At 37.5% G+C, this 21,951-nt stretch overlaps 3 protein-coding genes across 3 annotated transcripts; 1 reads left to right on the top strand and 2 right to left on the bottom strand.

The window, feature by feature from the left end:
- Window positions 1-473: 473 nt before the first annotated feature.
- LOC103433569 (uncharacterized) lies at window positions 474-9,606 on the bottom strand. The gene is made up of 18 exons (XM_008371831.4): window positions 9,244-9,606; window positions 8,549-8,794; window positions 7,712-7,847; window positions 6,408-6,559; window positions 6,048-6,131; window positions 5,899-5,961; window positions 5,578-5,709; window positions 5,261-5,470; window positions 4,647-4,769; window positions 4,436-4,485; window positions 3,548-3,710; window positions 3,269-3,406; window positions 2,518-2,640; window positions 2,327-2,425; window positions 2,068-2,157; window positions 1,828-1,912; window positions 1,140-1,270; window positions 474-1,054 (listed from the first exon to the last, which is right to left on the bottom strand). The coding sequence occupies exons 2-18, from the start codon at window positions 8,672-8,674 to the stop codon at window positions 908-910; spliced, it is 2,052 nt and encodes a 683-aa protein (XP_008370053.2). The 5' UTR covers window positions 8,675-8,794; window positions 9,244-9,606; the 3' UTR covers window positions 474-907.
- Window positions 9,607-12,876: 3,270 nt separating this feature from the next.
- Window positions 12,877-13,983, top strand: LOC103419376 (steroid 5-alpha-reductase DET2). Its single transcript, XM_008357488.4, has one exon. The coding sequence runs from the start codon at window positions 13,147-13,149 to the stop codon at window positions 13,930-13,932; it is 786 nt and encodes a 261-aa protein (XP_008355710.2). The 5' UTR covers window positions 12,877-13,146; the 3' UTR covers window positions 13,933-13,983.
- Window positions 13,984-15,096: 1,113 nt separating this feature from the next.
- LOC103419374 (acetyl-coenzyme A carboxylase carboxyl transferase subunit alpha, chloroplastic) lies at window positions 15,097-20,491 on the bottom strand. The gene is made up of 12 exons (XM_008357487.4): window positions 20,126-20,491; window positions 19,491-19,898; window positions 19,323-19,397; window positions 18,828-18,935; window positions 18,514-18,674; window positions 18,289-18,403; window positions 18,045-18,199; window positions 17,649-17,700; window positions 17,502-17,570; window positions 16,936-17,013; window positions 15,725-16,862; window positions 15,097-15,496 (listed from the first exon to the last, which is right to left on the bottom strand). The coding sequence occupies exons 2-11, from the start codon at window positions 19,815-19,817 to the stop codon at window positions 15,726-15,728; spliced, it is 2,277 nt and encodes a 758-aa protein (XP_008355709.3). The 5' UTR covers window positions 19,818-19,898; window positions 20,126-20,491; the 3' UTR covers window positions 15,097-15,496; window position 15,725.
- Window positions 20,492-21,951: the final 1,460 nt, after the last annotated feature.

Below are 21,951 nucleotides of genomic sequence, written 5' to 3'. Positions count from 1 at the left end.
GAAAGTGAGCCGAGATAAAATGATTTAGTGCCACGTTATTTACCAAGGAAAATAATTTCCGCACTATCCTGACCTTACACGCTCTTTGCTCAATCTTGTTCGTTGATTTCCCTTTTATTCAACACATTAGCACCATAGCACAAAACTAAAATCCCACGAACTTAAAATACCTCCAGAGTAGTGAAGTCTTGTACGCCAAACAACGCAAGGAGAACCGAAAGGTCACCAAGGAGCCCACAACAATAAGCATGCAGTTTACGGATTTAATCAAATTGAACCAGGAGATGCATCATCTCTAAAACAATAATTAGCAAAAAAATCACTCAAGTAATCATATGAAGTCCAATGCTAATAGACGGTGACGATTTGCTCATCTACGGTGAGACGACTGCCAAATCTACGGTTAAGAGGACAAGTAGGGAGCATGTCTCAAACAAATACAAGGTAGAAAACACAGAGAAAGTAAACCAGGATTTGGAGAGAAAAGGGTGTTTACCTGTTCCCAAAGTTGTCTATTCACATGAAAAGGGAAAGGCGAAACATAAAAAATGCCTACCTTTTTAAACAAGTTAATAACATCATTCATCATAATATACAGATCTGACTCTAACCCTACTCCTCTTCATCTGAACTACTATCAGAACCAAATAAATGTGACGGTAATCCCGGGGACAATCTGGCGGCGTACCAAACTGGACCAAACAACTCACCAGCACAGCACTCAGTACGAATTATAGCTAGGCTTAGGAAGTTGCACAGTAAATATGTGATTCATCAGCTGATACGCCCAAATTATACCCAGCTTCGAGTAAAGAGAACTCTGAACGACTTGCCAAGCAGGTGTCTGTGGGCACTACTATCAGCAAACCTTTGCAAGAAAACCCCGTGATGATAAAACCTCCGCAAGTCACCTCCTTCGTGCTGCATTTGCATGCTGCTGGGCTGCTTTGCTATCATTCCGTATCCTATCAGCATACATAGGCAGACGAATGATCTCATAGATCTCATTCAACAAGATGTCCTGCGTGATATTGTCTTTTATGCTTCGCATGACCTGTTTTTCAAGTCAGCAATCAATGAGCCCAAAGTGGGATTAAACAAAAATAATATTAGTTTATTTAAAATATGTGGAGAAGGACCTTCTTGTAGGTATTGATATCATTTGGAGTTGATTTGTCAGTCCTGATGCGCATAAGGACCCATTCTTGTTCTTCACCATCCCAAGAACACTCGATTATTTTTCCGGAATAAGATGAGGGGTCTTGGCCATCTGCTACATGGGAATACAAAAAAAAAAAGCATTTAGGTTAAACGCAACAGGATCATACCAAATCACACCCAGCGAAACATAATACTACATGTTAGTGCAAATTAGATTGTGGAAGACGATATGATGAAGTAACCATTATTTTATCTAGGTTTCCCAGAACACTTTAAGCAATAAAAGGGAAGCTATAAAAACAACAAAAGTTCTCATCCATCAATTTCTAACATTTCCTTTTTTGGGATCAATCCACATGTCTATGCATGCAAGTCCTTCACAGGTTTAAACAAAAAGAAACCAAATAAATGTGCTTATAAAGTTAGGGCCTATTGAGACTGCTTCAGGAAGGGCAAAAGTGCTTTCTGAAAACCAAAATACTTCGATATATATTTGACAAAAAATAAAACTTCAAAAATGCTTATGGGTCATAGAAATGCTTTCTGGAGAAGCACCTGCCAGGTTCTTCTTCAGGAAGCACCCCAATGCAAAACTTCGGCTGTACTAATAATGATAAAAACAGAGTCACGTTTTAAACAGAAAAATCTGAAGATATTCATGTCGACCTTTAAACGCAACTCTATTTCCGTCCATTAGTTTCTTCTTTCCACGTTCAAACAGAAAAAGATGCTGCCGATCATCATCGGTTACCTGTCCACACAAGCATCTTCACATGAGAAAACAAGCACAGAACAAATTTAAGTGGTAGATATGGAAAGGGAAATGAGAGATTCAGAAAACAATAGCTTAAGTGACACAATAGAGTTTTTATAACAAAAATAACTAAATAAAGTTGATAGCACGACCTCAAAGAGAAAATCAACCGAGTTCATATGAGAATATTTCCACTTTAGAAGTCCTGCATGTGTGCGGGGAACATATGGATCATCCCAACCCTAGCATATCAAAAATATACATTATTATTCTATGCAAACAAATCAGAGAGAGGACTGCTAATTTAGAACCAATAATAGGACCTGGCATGGCAATAAATAAATTCTATTGCCAGCTAACCAAGTAATTTGAAACCAATAAAAAAGTTCAAATGATATTTCATAGAACTACCTGAAAGATAAGACCATCAGCATCGTGTGAAAGCCTAGGAATAAATTCCTTCAAAAGCTTGTTTACTGTAGAGAGCAACCAAAAGTCCTTCCTCCTCACCTGATTGAACACACTGAGAAAATTAATCTCGGCAGAAAAGTAAACAGTGGAATGAAGTTCAATGCCAGAACACAGAGCTTATTGATACATACCCTGAATGGTTCCAAGTCATATCTATAGTAAGGATTCCTACTTTGGTAAATATTGTGGCGCTCATGATTCCGAGGTTCAATGACTTCTTTCTCAAGCATCTTCCACCGTTCATAAAAAGGCCGCTGCAACAATTCTAAAAGATTAGAGTGTATAATGGGTAGCTTAACATTACCCCAAAAAATTAGGGATAAAATTGTAACAAAATATGATAACAATTCTATAAAAAAAAACAAAGGCAAGTGATAACCTATGCACTCGTATGGTTTGATTAGGCCAATATAATATAATAACGCAATTTACAACCTTGACACACCATCTCAATGCATATATTGAAGTTGGATCCAACTGTTATTTTACAATTTAAGAAATATAATCTTGCAGATACCACAAATTATGATTATAAGGGTGTCATAAAATCACAGTGCAGATACCTCTTCAAGTTGATTGTACCATACCTAACAAAACAAGAAGCCTGCAAACAGTTTTGTGCACATTCCCAATACTCAAAATCTAGGACTCCCTTTATATCTGAAAATTCACTCCCTATGTTCGGTTTACAGTGTGTTACCAGTCGCCAAATGACTTGCATGTTTGCTTGCACAAAAATCTAGCCCAAGTTTGAAAAATGAATTAAAAAATATAGTTGTTATACCTTGTGATTATAAATACAATATCTTAAATTCTGAAGTTTGTGCAACATAATTTAAGGGGTAGATCACCCAACAAGGGACAGATAAAGGGCAAACCCACCTCTATGATAGGAACGTGGTTGATTGCCATCATATCATAGATCAGGTATCTTCTCTCCTGCTTCTTTGAATCAGGCACGGTATCAATTACCATCTCCCCATCCAATAAAGTGTAGTGGTGAGTCTTCTCGGCTAAACCCTTAAAAGACAAAAAAATAAAAAAAAATAAAAAAATAAAAAGAAATAACAGAGAGAAACAAGGTCACTCTAAGTTGTCAAGGATGCTCTACATGAAATCTTCCTGATATCATTAACCTTCCAAAAGTAAGTGCATACATACATCATTTGTGTGTTTGCAGGGAAACCTCATTTGGACCCTTCTAAAATTAAAATTTCTATCAACCAAGTAACACCCATCCATGGTTATTAACATCATATATCGTGTTCCATCAGCCTTCCATGTAGCATAATAATAACGTTGCCTCAACAGCTGTAAGTTGTCCCTGCATGAATGAGAAGGAAGTCCATTCAGATGACAATATCAAGATGAAGAAGCATGCAACATGTATAAAGCAGTATATGAGAATAGAGTAAATATGTGATATGCAGTACAAGAGAAGTCTTTACAGATTCACAAGGAACTTGTCATCTACCAGCCAACAATTATTAAGAAACCAAGCACATTACACCACCAAAGATCTAATAAGATGCAATCAAAATTCATGCCACACTGGGTCTCTTTTAAAACTAACACATTATTACGGGACACGATAGTGGAAAAATAACCAGACAAAGCGCTTCAACAGTGCCACAAATATATCTTTCTTAAGCAGAAAACAAACACAAACTGTGCTTACATACAAAAGTTCAAATATCAATTCGAGAAGCATCCACCAATATCAATAGATTCATTGTTGACAATGCCAATGACTTTGAGGTACCATTTCAGTTATCATTCCAAATAAAAAATTGCGAGATGAATGCCCACCAAACTTTTCTTTCAGATCAAATGTTCCCACTTGCTAAATTACACAGCACAAAACATGTTAACAAAAGAGAGTTCATTTCAAGATATTGTTCGCCAAGTTATGATGAAATTTTACAGCTTATTGCATATATCAATACTGAGTCAAACAAAGTTACAATTGGTAAATATGATGAAATTTTATATGCTCAAACTATTAGAAAAAAAAATGAAACCCAAACCAAAACAAGGAACAAGGAGCACCTGTCAAGAGAAACTGGGTGCGACCCCGGGAATTGTGAATTTCCTCTAGGCTGAAATGAAAGAAAATAAAAAAGTGAGATGTTATGCAAGTAGGAAATAAACTAAAATATGTGACTGAAAACCAAAACAGGCTAACTCAAGATCTCAGGTATATGTGGATTTAGAAGCAAAAGCCAAAAACCATCAAGAATATAGGTCTCAACATGCCTACCCCAACATTAACCAGCTTAAGAGTTTGATAGCAGAACTGCCGCATTGCCTCCTGCTGGTCCCAAGGTATCTCATCGCCCAAGATATCATCATTTGTCATTACTCCACTTGTATCCAGACTCTCCTGAAATGGTAGAGGAATGTCAAACTACAGTGAGGACAACATAAAAAAAAACAAGCATGTATGATGATACAGAAGCAAAAGGTCATTTGTTTCCGTTACATGATCAAAACAGAAATACGAGGTGGATTACAAATAATGAAACACAATACAAAAAGTTTCTTGGGCAAAAAAATTACTCCTCCATCAATGCCATAAAAAAAGGTCGTACCCAGTGCACAAGGCTCCCGCTTTACGCAAGGTCTGGGAGAGGTGAATGTCGGCTAGCCTTACCCCCATTTATAGAGAGGCTGCTCCCAAGTCTCGAACCCGAGACCTACCGCTCATGGGCGAAGGCACTTGCCATCGCACCAAGTGCGACCTCTCCCAGACAAAAAAAAAAAAACAAAAGACCACTCATCCTTTACTAGACTGTTCTATCTTCGAGTCATTCATTTGGCAAAGAAATATATCATATCCAATTAAAACAGTTCCACTATAAAGATCATGCATACATTATTTACAGGAGCAGCAGGACCTCCATCATCGTCATCGTCGTCTGCAACTGCTTCGCCATTAAGATCAAATTCTGAAGTCTTCCATTCAGGAGTTGAGGGACAGACAACCATATCAGGCTTTTTTTCATGATAGAAAGAGTATAAAGCATCAACATAGTCAGGTTTGTAGATTCCTGGAGGACGTGCATCTGCAAACATTTTTATTGCCTGTGTAATACAATGCAGCATCAGAAAAATGACAAGAATAAGAAAATAAAATAAAAGCAGGTTGATTTACTCTACATCTAAGACAGTTAAAATAAGCTCATAATTACCTGAGTGACGGAAATTGGTAATGAGCGCATTAGGTAGTGGATGATCATATACCCCGTGCGATTGTGCCCATGTGTACAATGCACAAGAATATATTTCTTCGAATGCTTTTGACGTGACAGGAACTGTATAACCTGAAATGAGAATAATTAATAAAGTATCATAACCAGAAATATTTTACGTACATACACCATATGAGTATATATGATATCTAGAAAAAATAAATAAATAAATAAAAGCTCTCTTCCTCGCATTTAAACAGGCAAGCCACTGGCTAAAATGAGAATATAACTTAAGAGGCAAGTGTCAAGTATGAAACAAACCTCGTATACAAACTGATTTACAGAAAGGTTGTCCGGCACGGAATCCCGCCCCTTGCACGCAATCTACATTATCGAACAGGATTCCATAAATAATAAAATACAGGCAAAAGTACCAAGGAATACAAATTGTACAATAATCTAGTACTCACCTTGACATGCTTAATACCCTCTTTCTTCAAATCTGATGTTAGATAATAGCGAGAAGTATTTGTCAAATCAATCACCAAACCAAGCTGAAAATGAATGAAGATGATCTTAAAATCATTTCAACCATTGAACAAGACAGAATGACTCTCATAGAGTTACCATTTAGTCCGTTGTCCAAAAAGAATTATACACATACAATAGCCAAGCTTTGACAGCCGTTGCATGTAACAAAAACTACCTTTCAGTTATCAAGAGAAATTTGTCTGAGTGTTCGTATGGTAGATATAAAATTTCAATCCAGAGAAATTAAAAAATAATAAAATAAGACTAAAAGAAAAAGAGCATAATTTTAGCGGGCTTACTTTTCTTCCCAAAACTCTTTGCTGATGAATCACTTGTTTAAATGAGTATCTTTTACCAGGAGGAACACAATCATTGTAGGATTCACCAAGTGGCACCTTAGAAGGTATAATGCAAGATATTTCTTGACCAGCTGCCGGGCAATCCAACCAACCTGCATTATGAAGAGAAATGTGATTAAAGATGACAGAAGTTAAGCTCTAAGAAAATGGCAATTGAAGCTAAAAACTAAAACACATAACTCTTTAGATGCAAATTCAGGAAAAAAACTAGGGTTCTTAAAACTAGTCAACTTCAAGATAATATAACAATTATAAAAACAAAAATAGTACCAAATATGCACACTCCTGAGTTGTATCAGTGCCACAGACAGAAACCTCTTTTCCCAGATAAAGGTCTACAATCCTTTATCCATACTAGTATATAAAGGGAACACCAGTTTTTTAGAGCTACAGTCTTCAAGATGAAGAAAATTTTATTTATTCCAAAATTCAAATACAAACTTCCCTTCCGCATCATCCCAAAACTATGGAAGAACTAAATTATATGGATAGCTAGGTAAGCAAACTATCAAACTCATCCAGAGGCAGTTAACCAATTACTTTAATTTCATCCTTATAAAAAATAAACTAAAATAAAACTTAATCCACAACTCAAATCCAATTCCATTTATTAACACTCCTTTGAGAAACGTATTTCACTCCGTTGTGTCTACCACCCCACAATCATCTACAACCATCTCTCCATCAGAAACAAAGAGTTGAGCAATCTAATGCATGTGGAATTAAATTCACCCACAAAATGAATCAAATATATCTTCCCATTTTATCTCCTTCACTTCAATATGTATTTGGGAGAAAGCATCTCTCCACACAGCGCAGTGCAGAAGGCTACTAGTGATTTAAATATATCTCACTAATTAGTATGATGAAAATAATAAATCACGACATATTCATTTAACATACAGGCGCAACATATCAATATGCTCACTTTATATCTATATGAGTTTACGGTTCAAATAATTGGAAAATCTAAAAAGTCAAACCCACTAACTCAATAATTCAATATCAAACGAAGAATTATTATTCCAAGATCAAAAGGACAAATAATATTGAAGATTAAAATTCTATGAAAGGCAGAACCACCTTTTAATGTAACAGAACATGTAAATGGTAATAATTCAGTTAATGCTCGACATGGAATTGATCAAAATGTAGTTCTATAAATAACTCTACCAATAAATGCAACTTATGGAAATGAAAACACATTCGCAAACCTAATAACATGCTTCAGACAGCATACTTACCATTGGGAAGCCTAGATTTGTCGTAAACTTTGGGGTTTTTTGTTTGATATGAATCGTATGCAGGGGGTTGAGAAACATGCACTGGTTTTTCATCTGGGCGTTCTCGTTTCAATCGCTTACGTCTTTCTTCACGCTCCTAATACAAGGAAAACACAAGATCAGCAGCCAGGCACATAAAAATGTTGAGAACAACATATATACATATTATATAAAAAAAATGAAAAGATTTCACAGCTAATCTTTGTGTATGTGAACCGGTGTGTATGTGCTCCCAGGTGTATGCATGGGGGACTCTGTGTGCACACACATGAGAGAGAGAGAGAGAGAGAGAGAGAGAGTTGTAATACTTCTGAAGGCATAATATTCCCCATATATGATATATTAATAAGCTAAGTGGACATAAAAAAAAACCTGTTTGCCCCACAGCAAGGTGGAAGCAACTTATTAATTTCAAAAAAAATCTAGATGCAGTTGAATATAGCAGCATAAAGTATTTTCTCTCTTCTGTTATTCTATTCTAAATCCTTGTCTTATGACCGTAAATGTGGTAACAGTTTCCACCAAGTTTGTGGTTTCCGTACAACCGTTTGCAGACAAAATAATATCCATCAATTCCAAAGGCCATGGAAGGATAGAAGCTTAAGCAGTAATGAATGCCCCAAACTACAATGGATCGAAACAATGCAAAATTCCCTGTAATGATTTCAACCTCATTGAAGATCCAGGACAAACACGTATATGGCCAGACCAATAACTACACTAACAAAAGAAATGAGTTGATCCAGTTGCCACTAAACGAGCAGGAGATAGGCCATTTAAACAAGAAAAAAATAGTACCCGGCGTGCTATATCAGCTCCACTCTCTATGCGTTCTTCTGGTGCAATGTATTCTATATGATTCTCAAAAATATCTTCATCTTCTTCAGGTACTGGCGAGGCATTCAAGTCCATGACAGCAATCATTCATAATCCACTACACTACATTACCAACACACAATCTCAAATGGTCAGGGGGCTATCTCTCTCTCGATAACTTGTAAGAACTAAACAACCTTTCATTCAAAAATTGCTTCAAACTGTCCGCTGCACAAATAAGCACATTGTCAATAAATAATCCATTTATGCAACTAAAAGCTAATAAGAAACATATAGTTTACAAACCGATACAACTACATCGACGTAGAACTTTAAGTTTATAAACCCATAAAACAAAAATGCAGACTACTGCTCGGCCGAAAGACGGCATTTGCCTTGTATGGGAAAGCAGAGCAAAAGTGTAAAATTCATGTAATGTACTCCTAATCAACTTAATCTAACTACAAATTAGCTTAAATTTGCTTCACCCAAAGCCCTAGCCAAATAAAACACCCTCCATTTTGTTCATCTCCCCTCCAATTTCTACCCAGCACCCAAATGAGCAACCCAAAACCACAATCCCTAAACCACAAATTTCCCATAAAATTTTCAAATCCCGAGACCCCAAAAGCTTCACAGTTTAAAAAACCCAAAACACAATCGAGAAGAGCTCAAACCTCACGAAACTCCAATCGGAAGCCAATTCACCGTCCCCGTAGCCGTAACAAATAAACACTTCCACGATCAGCGCAAACGCAGCGGCTTCCTCCGGAAGTCGAAGGACAACCCTAACGATTGTTTATCTTGCTCCTCGCAACTGGGAAGCTCTCTGCGAAACCCTAAGAGAGAGAAAGTCTGGGGTGTGTCGGTTTAGAGAGCGAAGTAAAAAATTAAAGACGGTTTGTCATGAGAGAGAAGAAACACGAACGGAGGAGAGAGAGCGAGAGAGGAACGATTCAGTTTGGAGAATCGAATAAACAATGCAGATAAAACCCTCCGGGTAAACGATGAATTTATACAAGCGTATGACTCTGAATTTTAAAAAAAATATTATATTATTTTTTACTATTTATATACGTGTGAAACTTGAGGAAAATGACCGAAGAGTAAATTATCAAAAACCGAATAATTACTTATTTGACCAAAAAACCAAAAAAGGAAAATTAGTTGCTGTGAAAATTACTTTTTTGGGTTTTAGGGACGGCCACGTGAGAACAGGCACAAGCAGCCTGAGCAAAAGGAAAATGTGGTTTACTGTGTCCTGATTTTTTTATTAGGTTTTCAATTTCAATTTTGCTAGTCACGTAATAAATGAGATACTTATATAAGAATATATGTCGAGTAATGTTGTGGAATCTCTATGTGGCTAATGAATAGTAAAGTTTTGCAAAATGAAGTTTGGAACATAATTTGAGAAGTAATCAAATAAAAAATGATTGAAACAAGAAAAGTATTTTAAGAAAAATTAGGGTACGTACATCAAATTTGTGTCACATTATTTGGTGCACAAACTTAGTGTGTGTAGCACCGCTCTTTAAATATAAAGAGAAGGAAAACTTGGTAAGTATATTGAAGCACTCATGTGGTTAGCCTAGGTTTTGAGTACATCGATATTTTTACACTAAGGAGAGGAAGAGTTCGACTAGGCTACACAATGGGCAGCCTAATTCGGTATCGAATTTGTCATCCACGAGATTCGAACCTATGACCTCTCACTTCTAAGTGAAATGGAATATCATCAGACCGTAGTACTGAGTGACTAGCCTAGGTTTTAAGTACCTTTTCTTTTTCCAAATCAAAATAGTTTTTGGTGCTTAGTTAATAAAATTTGCAATGCATCCTTAAAACGATTGAGCCCATCAAACCATTTTAGGATGCAACTCATTTGGGAACAAAAAAAAGGTTGGAAACTTGTAAGCCATTTTCTTTTGAGAGGTGCAAAACTACTTACTTGTCACGAGAAAAAAGACTTACATGATAGAACACTGCTACAACGACGTTTTGTGTTAATAATATAAATACATATGTAAGTTTTCGTCCATATTGTGTCATATTATGGGCACAAACGTTACAATAACAGTGTAATCGTGCCATATAAATTACTCTCGTCACGAGAATATACTTCTTTTATACATATCTAAATCGAGTGAATGGTTAAGGTTGAGATAAACGTAAGAAAGTGTATCCGATGCAGGTAAGTTTTTTTCAAAATTAATTTAGTGTTGGTAAAAAGGTAAAGGGATCACATGCTAACAGTAAAAAGGAATGAGAAAATTGGAAAGAAGAAAAGGATGATGGAGTGGAGTGTGAAACATGCTTTGTGTGCCCAGGATTGGCAAAATCAGGAAAACGACAAAAGAAAACGTAGCTAAAGGTCCAAAAATAGGATCCCATAAAGTGGCATGGAGAGTTCAACTCTTTGGAAAGCAAAGATCCTCCCTTCCCCGACTTCCCTCCACCACAACCCGCCACGTGGGTTCACTTGGTTGGTATGTTTTTCAGAAGATACCTGGCCAGTTTGATACTCTTCTCTTCTGGGTGGGTCTTCTTGATCCTTCTTCTGTCCTTTTCAGTTCCCCGAATGAAGATCGTGTATGTTACGATGACTAAAAGTTATGTTACGATCAATCGCTTAATAGTGCATATGTGATTTATAAGTGTTACATTTTGGTTTATATAACGTCAAAGTTGGTTTATTTGTAACTATAATAAATTTCTCGTACGTTTTGTGTGCGCGCGCGCGCGTGTGTATATATAATTAAGAAAATATACAATTATAGATGGCTAAAACTCTCTAGGTTCGTAGGGAAGTTATTGAAGTTACATTTGACGAAATTTCAAACATAAACGTGAATAAGTTTAATTAGGTGACATGAAATATGTGTATTTACTAGACTTTACATGTGAACAATCTACTCTTTAACATCGTACAAAAAGTTGAGATTCGAGTATAAGCACTCTCATTCTCAAAACAAAGTTAAATATTAGGTGGAGTTGAAATGATGTAATGTACATGACCCAGAATTCAACCAAACTATCGTAGATAATGGTCCAACGTACTAGTAGTGTCATATAAAATAGGCCATTCATTAAGGAACATTCGGCTCAAAAGATCTAATAGTGTCATATAAAATGGTAAGTTTTGGATGGGTTGTCACATTTGATCAAAAGTTAGTTAAAAATGTACGAAACACGAATGGGTTGATGATTTATGACCATTGAGACATGTAAGCTCAATCAAGTATGTGAGTTCAATTAGATTTTAATTATATGCAAATACGTGATATGCATGATTGACGACAGCTAAAATTTTTCTGGTAGTCAATTCAACCAAGATTCATCTAAATCCAAATTTTGGCAAGGTTTATGCTAAAGCAATCATTTGTGCACGTGTTGGTAATTTTTTACTATTAATGCATGTGTAATCGATCATAGTTTATTACATATTTGAACGTGAATAATGTTAGTAAAATTCTTCTAGAATGTCAATAGAATGCACAATTGATGGATAACTAGCAGTAAAAACAACAAATAACAAATATACATCACAATATGACACTAGATTTAAAAGTTAGTTGATAACCGTTGGTTGTTGGTTGTTCGAACTGGACCCTTAAATGACAACAAAATTGATGAGTTACTAGTTATTCCCAACATTGAGAAAGAAATGCCACTAGATCAAAAATTAGTTGATAACCATTAGTTGTTGAACTCAAATGGCAACAAAATTGATGCAGTACTAGTTCCTACTCACTAAGTGATCGATCTCCACACAAATTTGATTATACGTTTGAAAATTTTGAGCAGGAACACTCCAATCACGATATTCGTAAGACCTTTCTAAACAACATACATTTTGGTCCCATCAGTAGATCCAAATGTTAGAAGTGCTCTAATAAAACAGTTCAATTACCCACCTACACTTGTGTAAGATCATTAGCTATATCATCAAACTAAGTAAGTTTTAGACGGAAGTTGCCCGTAAGAATCAACCATGCGGAGTTATTCAAAAACATCTTACATGGTGTGTGGCCCATAACGGTGTACGAGTAGCATATAATTCCTTCCCTATTCACCCAAATTTTGGTTTCGGGCTCAAAATCCAAGAAAGGTGTGCATCCAGAAGAACAATCCCCTCCAAAAGACCCACCAACTTACGCGATGTACTTGCCAAAATCAAATCATCATTATTTGATAATCACATCGTCACAAAATCATTCTCAAAATTTAATCTTTACTACAATCCAAAACACTTTGAAACACGAGATTTTTCGATGTAATTGGAAATAGATTGTATATTATATGTTATTATATAAATAGTATGATATGTGTATTAAAAAAATTAATAACATAAAAAATAAAAGTTATGACAATTTCTATGAAAACACATGGTGTATCCCGGGTTCCGGTCACAATAAAAAATTTATCCCCGTAAGCACAGTGTGCTTCCTGTTTTACCCCTGCTAAGTTTGCATATGAAGCGGGGTTCATGTTAGCAAACAAAATCTTATCTTAATCCAAACCCATCTGCCTTTTTATCCCCTTTTCCCACTCCACTGCAATTCCTGATCCATTTTCCAATGGCATTGTCAGATCAGACCTTCTTCCACAACTGCCTTATAGCTCTCTACCTCATAGCTCCCCCAACCTTCATCTCCCTCCGGTTCCTCCAAGCCCCATACGGCAAGCACCGCCGCCCGGGGTGGGGCCCCACAATGTCCCCGCCCCTCGCCTGGTTCCTCATGGAATCCCCAACTCTCTGGCTAACCCTCCTCCTCTTCCCCTCCGGCCGCCACTCCTCCAACCCAAAAGCCCTTTTGCTCATCACCCCCTTTCTCTTCCACTATTTCCACCGCACCTGCCTCTACCCGCTCCGCCTCCACCGCGACACCGCCAGTTCCAAATCCTCCGCCGGCGGTTTTCCGGTGAGCGTGGCGGCGATGGCGTTTGGTTTCAACCTGTTGAATGCGTATCTGCAGGGCAGGTGGATTTCTGAGTACAAAGATTATGAATCTGACGGGTGGTTTTGGTGGCGGTTTATGGGTGGGTTGGCGGTGTTTGGTTATGGCATGGGTGTAAATATATGGTCTGATAGCGTCCTCGTGGGGTTGAAAAAAGAGGGTGGGGGGTATAAAGTGCCAAAAGGAGGGTGGTTTGAGTTGGTGAGCTGCCCAAACTACTATGGGGAGATAGTGGAGTGGGCAGGATGGGCAGTGATGACGTGGTCCTGGGTAGGGCTGGGGTTTTTTCTTTACACGTGTGCAAACTTGGTGCCTAGGGCACGTGCGAATCACCGGTGGTATTTAGAGAAGTTTGGAGAGGATTATCCCAAGGGTAGAAAAGCTGTCCTCCCATTCTTGTATTGAAAGGCCTTTAGTTGATCTAAAAAACTAATTGAAAGCTTTTTTGTTTTTTCACTTATTGGTATTATTGTTGTACTTTCTTTGTTAATGTGAATGCGTTTAAGCGTTAATCAGTTAATATTCACATCAACGAATAAATGACTGAACGATTTCTAATTTGGGCGGAGATTTATGAGGATGATATTGGATGAAAACTGGAAAAAAAAAATAAACAGTTTAAATCATGAGGTTAGAATGTGGACTTGGCACAAACAATGATTGACAATAGTCACTAACATTAGTTGTACAAAATGAGCTTGATAAAGGGTGGATATTGCCCATCTCACTAGTCACTTAGAGATCTTTACCCACTTTATTTTGTACAACTAATGTCATCAATGACTTTGTCAACTTTTCTTATAGTGATGTGAAGTGGTAATCAAAATGAATGATAATCTACAATATTCCTTCTTTTCAGTGACAAAATTGGATATAAAGGTAGGTTACTAAGGCCTTCCACAAAAATGAGTAAGTGTGGGAATCAAATAACCTGAATGTGATATATATGATACTATCGGTACACTAGTGTGAGTTCAATATATTGATCATACGCATGAGTTTAATATACCACTCATGAGTTCAACGTTGGTATCACACTTAATTTTTCCTACCCACTGTAAGAATGTGATTTCCACGAGTTCAATATATTAGAATCTCACTCAAATTTTCATTTTTCCGGCCCATTGTAAAAGGGCTAAAAACACAATATCTTGTAAGTGCATAATCTGAGACTCTGAGCTATTTTTACAGTGAAAATGTGGAAAGTAAAATTCATCTCCAACCAACAAAACGTTGACGGGAAAAAGAGGAATCAAACCATCTTGGACATGGATGTATGACTGAATGCGATATTTAGAGAGAATAAACTCAAATTGATCTGAGTCCAACGAAGCTTGGTTCTCAAGCAATCAGATAGCAGCCTACGTATGCTTCGGAACAAGAATTTCGTGGCGGCCAATATGGATGGTGACCGACATCCGCTTGTGCCGCCACAATATTGACCAGAGCGAAATTCTTGTTCCGAAGAACAGAGTAGAAGAGTTCAATGAAAGAAAATCTAGAACAGCAAAAGATCTATTCAGCACTGCAACTCAGGCATATTGCCTTGAAGATAAAAAGCACGAGGGGTTAAGGAAAGATAAGTATCGAAAACGATTTATTAGCCTCCCCACACAATCTATACAGAGCGATCCGAATCTATAAAAAGAGAAACTCAAATGATTTGGTGTCTATTTATAGAAACAGAATTGCACTTAATTGAAAAAAAAGAAGGGAAAAACAAAAAAATTATAGAAACCTAATATAAATTTAAAAAGTTCAGGCAGAAAACTATGGAGCTAAGATGTGTCTCCTTGTTCCTCGAAAATGCAAAACTTGTACGCTATTGCAAGATGTCAACATATGCTAAAAGGCAGTTCACAACAGCTTAAGGTTACCCTATTTGTCCACTTTTGGCACTTCCATCTGTTTCGAACAAGATCGTCTTCCGGGCACCATATCAGCAAACAAGCCGACTAAAAGAGAAGTACTGCAGAAAAGCATAGGCTAATAAGTGAAAATTGAAAAGGTAGACTTCCCAATAAAGAACATGTAGGACTACAACCGAAAATGATAAGTTCACTCAGTTTTGATCATGCATGATACCGTTAAAAATTGTTATTTCATAATTCAGAGAGGAAACATATCAAATGATAAGCAAAAAGGAAAATGTAGTGCGTCACTCATTAAAGAAAGAGGGGAAAATAGATGAACTCACATTAACCGAACGTGCGATTTGCACCCACTACTCTAGATGCATCAAAGGAGAAAGAGTCTTCATCGTCCTTCTTCAGACTTTCATTCGATCCAACAGTTTGGGAAATCTCGGCCTTCAGCTTCTCATGCTTCTCTTTTAAATTTGAAGATTCCACAGCTGCTGCTAAGCTTTGTTTGATTTGTTGCTCCAATGCCACGATTCTATTTTTGGCTGCTGAATCGGGTGTTTTCCCTGCCTTTGCTATCTCCAACTTCAGTAGCTCAACTTTGTCCTTCAGGTCTGTTGTATTGATCACACTTTCAATCCTCTCATTAATTTCTCCATTCAATTCTTCGATCTTGTTCTTAACTTCTGAGGGCAAAGTTTGCTCAACGGGCTCTTTTGCTTTTAATTCAACATCCAAACCCAATGACTTGAGGACATCAATAAATTCAAACTCCAGCTCTTTCTTCAATTCCTTGATTTTCTCCCTCAGGCTGTCATCCAAATCATCAAACTTAGACACCCCAGAGTTTTCAACCTCAACCCTAAGTGCCACAACCTTCTCCTTAACATCTTCCCGATCCATGATCTCGCTGAATTTCTTGTTAACTTCCTGCTTCAGTTTTGCAGCCTTCTTGTTGCTCTCGGCAAGATCATATGCTTTTGACAATTCCTTCAACATGTCGAGTTTATATTTTAGGTCTTCATAATTAGGAGCTGTCAGCAGCCCTTTGTTGAATTCCTCCCTAAGCTTATCAAGCTTTGCTTTTAGAGCTGGATGCAGGAGTTGGTTCTGTGCATTTACTTTTGCAAATTCTTCTCGCAAAGTGGCAAACCTCTCTTTCAAACCCAAGGATTTAACTGCCTCAGAAAATTCAGTATCCACTTCCTTTCTCAGTTTTTTTATCGTCTCAGTCAGTGGCACCAATGGAGGCTCATTAGAAGATTCCTTGGCTTTCAAGATTTGCTGTTTTACCTTTTCAACCTCACCCTCCAAATCTACAACCGGAGTCTTCACATAGACAGGCTGCTCTTTTGGTTTCATGTTCTTTTTCTTCTTTGGATCTATAGGAATTCCTTCTTGGAACCCACCAATTTTCCGGAACTTCATCATGCGATGCTTTAGTAATGCTTCTGTGTCCAACTTATGGAGCTCCTGAACATAACCAAAGACATAAGTTAGAATATGATAGCATAAATTTAGTTTTTGTTGAAGAGAAATCACTTACATCCATTTCTTTGTTAATTGCATTTTTGATCTGTTGAGAGGTCCATGCAGGATCCGCATGTGCGCCGCCAAGCGGCTCCTGTTAAAGGGGAAACAAATTGAATCTTTAGATACCACATTAGCAACACTGACCACTAACAAAAATAAAATTTGCATAAATCAGGGAATGTTCTTTCTTGGAATGTCAATGTTTCCAATGAGACAGGGTACGCTTGGATAAAGAAAAAAAGAAAACAAGTGACTTTTGAGTAAAAGAATCTGTATCAGGTTCCCGCCAAAGGCAAAATAATAGAAAAGTTTAAGCCAGATTGACAAAATTGAACAAAGACTAACAAGAAAAGAAAATTCATAGCTAGGAATGACCTTTTCTAATATATCAACGATTCCAATGACAAGGATGAGTTTGATAAAGGAACAAAGGAATGTCATCAAGCACACCACAAAGAACACCGCAGAAATTTTTTAAACAAAAATGTCATCAAGCTACCATGTTTCTTTGAGATATCCGCATTCTTAAAATAAAAGAAACATATAGAAAGCTAAAATGGTAGGATTTGCAAAACATACAGGGATGATGCCATCTGCAATTTGCAGTTTGCACAACTCAGTTGCAGTAATTTTCAGCTTTTCAGCAGCCTGCAGAAAAACGTAAGTTTTAGTAGTCTATAATCAACTAATCAATTCAAGATAGCCAATGGTAAATGTCGCATAGACCTTTGGAGAAGCTTTAGAACTCTTCCACAAGATTGCTGCACATGCTTCTGGACTAAAAACAAGAAGAAAAGGGAAAACCCCAAAAGACAATAAGTTATTTTGATGCTTAATGGAACATAAAAAGAAAAACAAGCCGGAAATAAATTGCTAATCTCCTTATATATAGAACTCAATATTTCTCAGATTAATCTGGATATATGGCATGCCTACAGTCTTTGCCTCCTTCCAGGGAAGTGACCCCTTTAGAGATATATCTTACACAGTTAGTATACCTAGTACACTGTACACCACCACATGAGAATCATCTGGTGACTCAAACAATGAAGAAAAGACGAGCATGTTTCAATTTGAACAACTTCCCCAAGAAACTGAACCAGACAACCAAATCCAAATTACCTGGCAACATAGAAAACTGCATTTTCAAGCATTAGTAATGTATTAGCACAGCCAATGGCAAGGGCACCACCAGAGCCACCTTCTCCCATGACAATAGAGACAATAGGTACTTTCAGACCAAACATAGTACGCAAGTTGTGAGCTATGGCTTCACCCTGAATGTTTGTAAAACAAACAAATTAGATGACCCAGTACAAAATCTAAATAAGAACCATGTGGAATTTAAAGTACAACTATGACATACTTGGCCCAGTTCCTCAGATTTAAGGTCTGCATATGCACCAGGCGTATCGATGAAAGTAACAATTGGGAAACCATGGTGATCTGCATAGTACATCATGCGCAGAGCTTTCCGGTAACTGCATGTTGATAGTGTTCCAAATATTAAACTTCGGAAAGCAGATTAAGTAGGACATGAAAGCTAATTTTATATCTTATCAAATGCACAATTATCTGTCATTTTGCGTACCCGTGAGGAGTAGGCATCCCAAAGTTACGCATAATATTCTCCTTCGTATTTCTACCTTTCTGGTGACCCATGAACATATACCTTCTACCATCTATAGTTCCTATACCAGTGACAATAGCAGGATCATCATACCCTGCTCGGTCCCCATGAAGCTCTACAAACTGTACAAGTTAAAAAAAGAAACCATTTAGTGTGCAATTATTTCCACCACTTGCAAACCCACTAATTGACTCATTTTTTCAAAAAGGGAAATTAAAGATCAAATCGACAATATGCAGAAAGTCCGTAAGCATGTAAAGAAATCAGTATCAGACCTTATCAGTAATGTTAAACACATGGTCAAGGAAAGTTGGCCTGTTTGGATGTCGTGCAATATTCACACGTTGTATAGGAGTCAGATTCGTATATAAATCCTTTAAAGCCTGAAATCAAAAGATGTAGGTCCGGAAAAAACATCAGAACCAGAACCAGAACTGGACAGGAATCAAAATATGTACATTAGCTACTAATTCTAGGGTGCGTTTGGTACGTGGGACGGGACGGAACGGGACGAGGCGTTCCGTCCCGCATTTGGTGCGCCAAAAATGGATGGAACGGGCTGTTCCACGGGACAGATTTTGGGTGTTTTTGCGTCCCACCTCCTCCCCTTGGAACGGGTTTGTTCCACGTCTGTGGAACACAATGTTTTACCATTTTAAGACAAATATACCCCATGTCTTTTTCAAAAATTACACCTTCGTTCCGTCCCGTCCCGTCTGCGTACCAAACGCACCCTAACTGAACGAGAACCATGCATTTATTCATCAAACCTGGTTGTATTTATTCTCCAGTGAAATAATTTGATCACTGAAGTCCAGCCCAGTTTCGTTCGCCATCTTCCGCACCTGTGATCAATAAATCTCTCATTAAAACAAAGCTTCTAAAGCATGACAATTTGTCAAACAAACGAAAAAACTTAAACCAGCTAGAAGGCTTACATCAATGATCTTCTTTTCGATATCAACAAGCGGCTTCTCAAACGGCAAGGTAACCGGCTTGGGCTTCTCCTTCAGCGGCTTGAAGTGAGAGAGATGAGTGAGCACTCCACCTTTGACATTCGGATCGGGATCCTCAGGCCAGGGGTACTCGTGCTTCTTCACCTTCCTGAGCTTGGCGGCCAACACAACGTTCCTCCTCATGCCCAACCGCACCTTCCCTAAAGCTCTCAACGGAACACCGCCGACGCCATTACTGGAGCTCCGAAAAAGATCCGAAGCGGTGCTTGTTCCAGCAAACGCCAGTGGAGAATGAGATATCGAAGCCATTCTCCGAACCCGAAGGCTAATTCCTCCAAGTTACACACTGATCTCGCCAATAAGATCAACGATTTCCAAATCCAAGATTATCTAGAACAAAAAGTACCAATCAATAGTTTCTGATTCTAATTAGCAGCTCCCCGCCAAAACAAAATCCACATAATTAAACTTAAAAAACTTTAAAATCGAACTAATTGAGAGTGAACCAAATATTCAACGTGCATGAAACAAAAAACCTAATTCAAGTGTTCCAATCGATAGAGAAAGTGAGAAATGAAACAAACAGCTGAAATTATCTCGGGAAAATCGAACTTTACCGGAAAGTAGCTGATTGGAGATCGCGCAGAGAGAGGATGAACTGAAAGAGAATGGGGGCGGAGAGAGAGATGAACGAGTGTTGTTATTGGCAATGCGAGGGAGGAGAGAGAGAGGAGAGATAAATGGCGCTTCGTGGAGATCGCCAAGGAGAGCGATGCAGTTTCTGTTTGGGATTTTCTTTAAGAGCCGAGCGTCCGTGTGTGAATTGGGCGATACTTCTTATGACTTCCGAGTTGGGAGTGAGTTGACTCAGTGGGGGAGGGGTGGCGAAAGGGAGGGACCTGGTTCGAGTTAGGAAAATTATAAATAAATAGCCAGCATTTTTCGGTTTGGCCGTTGAGGGGAGAGATGATTCTGAGGCACGTGTGGTTCTGGCTCTTGCGCACGTGACTTGGGGCTCGATGCCGTCGATGTTCAAACTCCTAGGGCTACACTCCTAATTATCCTTTTTTTTTTTTTTTTTTAGTACATCGATTTTTACATTATGAGAAGAGAGAGCTCGGTTAAGCCACATAATTGGTAGCCTAATTTGGTATCAAATTTGCTATCTACGATATTCGAACTTAGAACATCTCATTTTCAAATGAAAATGAACAATTAATGGACGGTACAATGGATATATGAATGAATCTATTGTGCATTCCTTTTACCCTTGGCTCTTGGGGGTATGGTAATAGTAAATGCGAAGGCGATAGTCAAGACTTTGTATATATAAAAAGGTTTTTCAGATGTTGAAAATAGATGAAAACTAAATATCAATTTTATTTTAAAAAAGATTGTGATTTCTTTTTTATAGGTGATGCACATTTATCATATTATGTGATCACACATACCCACAATGTGTTAATAAGCGTTTGCCTAGTTTGGTAGTGCTTCTATAAAGATAAAGATGTCATTGTTTGATATAAAGAGTTAACAAGGTGTTTAGATTCCAATAACAAATAAAATGCATGTTTGATCCTTAATATTCATGCAAAGTGTTACAATTAAACCTCCAAGATATCACACAAGAACCTTTCAGACAATCAATAAAAACAACATGCTTGAATCCAACAACAACATGCTTCTAATAAAAACATTTTCTCCACAACCCTTTGTGTCTAAAAGTGCTTCGTGGGCGAGTATTCTCAAAGCCACCCTAAATAGTGTAAATTAAGACATAAAACAAAGACAAGAAGATGGAGCAGATATCGCCGGCCCCTCCAAATTCCAAATTCCAAATAAGTAGGAAATGGCATGACGTGAGTGAAAAATATTTGAACCTCCCTCTCTAATTCTGATCGTTGTTAGGTTATAGGTTGTTGGTTGGTGGACCGTGCCATGCTTGCTATTGGTGTTAACAAGCATCAAATTTAACAAAACTGCAAACTACGATAGTCAAAGTCTGAGTTTTTAATTAAGTGAAGAAATAGAAAAAAAATGAGAATATGAGGATGTCAAAACCAACTAAAAATTGGAGTTCATCATGAAAGATGAGATAATGGTAGTTGTTATCATAGTGAATGAAATAATATATAATTTGATTAATGTTTTGTAAAGATGGTTTTTTATTTTTTTTATTTTGTTATATTGGAGGTTTCGAATCTGGACCTATTATACTCTTACTTATTACTTAACTCACTCTCACCACTAGGCTAAACCTCAATGACTTTAGCAGCTTGACTCCTAACTGGCTTATTGCACTACACATTGTTGGGCTAGTTGAGATGTGTGTTTCGTTGGGCAATGCTGAGTTTAGCTAATGTGACAGTATATGAGTGATAATTATGTTGTATTTATCGATATGTTGCATTGAACTGTCAGCTCATACCCCGCTTTTGCAATG

Source organism: Malus domestica, chromosome 04 (genome assembly GCF_042453785.1).
Source record: "Malus domestica chromosome 04, GDT2T_hap1".
NCBI classification, from domain to species: Eukaryota; Viridiplantae; Streptophyta; class Magnoliopsida; order Rosales; family Rosaceae; genus Malus; species Malus domestica.
Note: the sequence above shows the minus strand (reverse complement) of the source record. Positions and strands in the feature narration are given on the sequence as shown.

Coding starts and splice junctions, on each gene's coding strand:
- LOC103433569 (XM_008371831.4), bottom strand. CDS start 8,674: ATGATTGCTGTCATGGACTTGAATGCCTCGCCAGTACCTGAAGAAGAT. Junction 6,132..6,407: donor AAAGAGTTTTGGGAAGAAAA/GTAAGCCCGCTA, acceptor ATTCATTTTCAG/CTTGGTTTGGTGATTGATTT. Junction 4,770..5,260: donor CTGCTGCTCCTGTAAATAAT/GTATGCATGATC, acceptor CTACCATTTCAG/GAGAGTCTGGATACAAGTGG.
- LOC103419376 (XM_008357488.4), top strand. CDS start 13,147: ATGGCATTGTCAGATCAGACCTTCTTCCACAACTGCCTTATAGCTCTC.
- LOC103419374 (XM_008357487.4), bottom strand. CDS start 19,817: ATGGCTTCGATATCTCATTCTCCACTGGCGTTTGCTGGAACAAGCACC. Junction 18,675..18,827: donor TGTTTAACATTACTGATAAG/GTCTGATACTGA, acceptor TAACTTGTACAG/TTTGTAGAGCTTCATGGGGA. Junction 16,863..16,935: donor CAATTAACAAAGAAATGGAT/GTAAGTGATTTC, acceptor GGTTATGTTCAG/GAGCTCCATAAGTTGGACAC.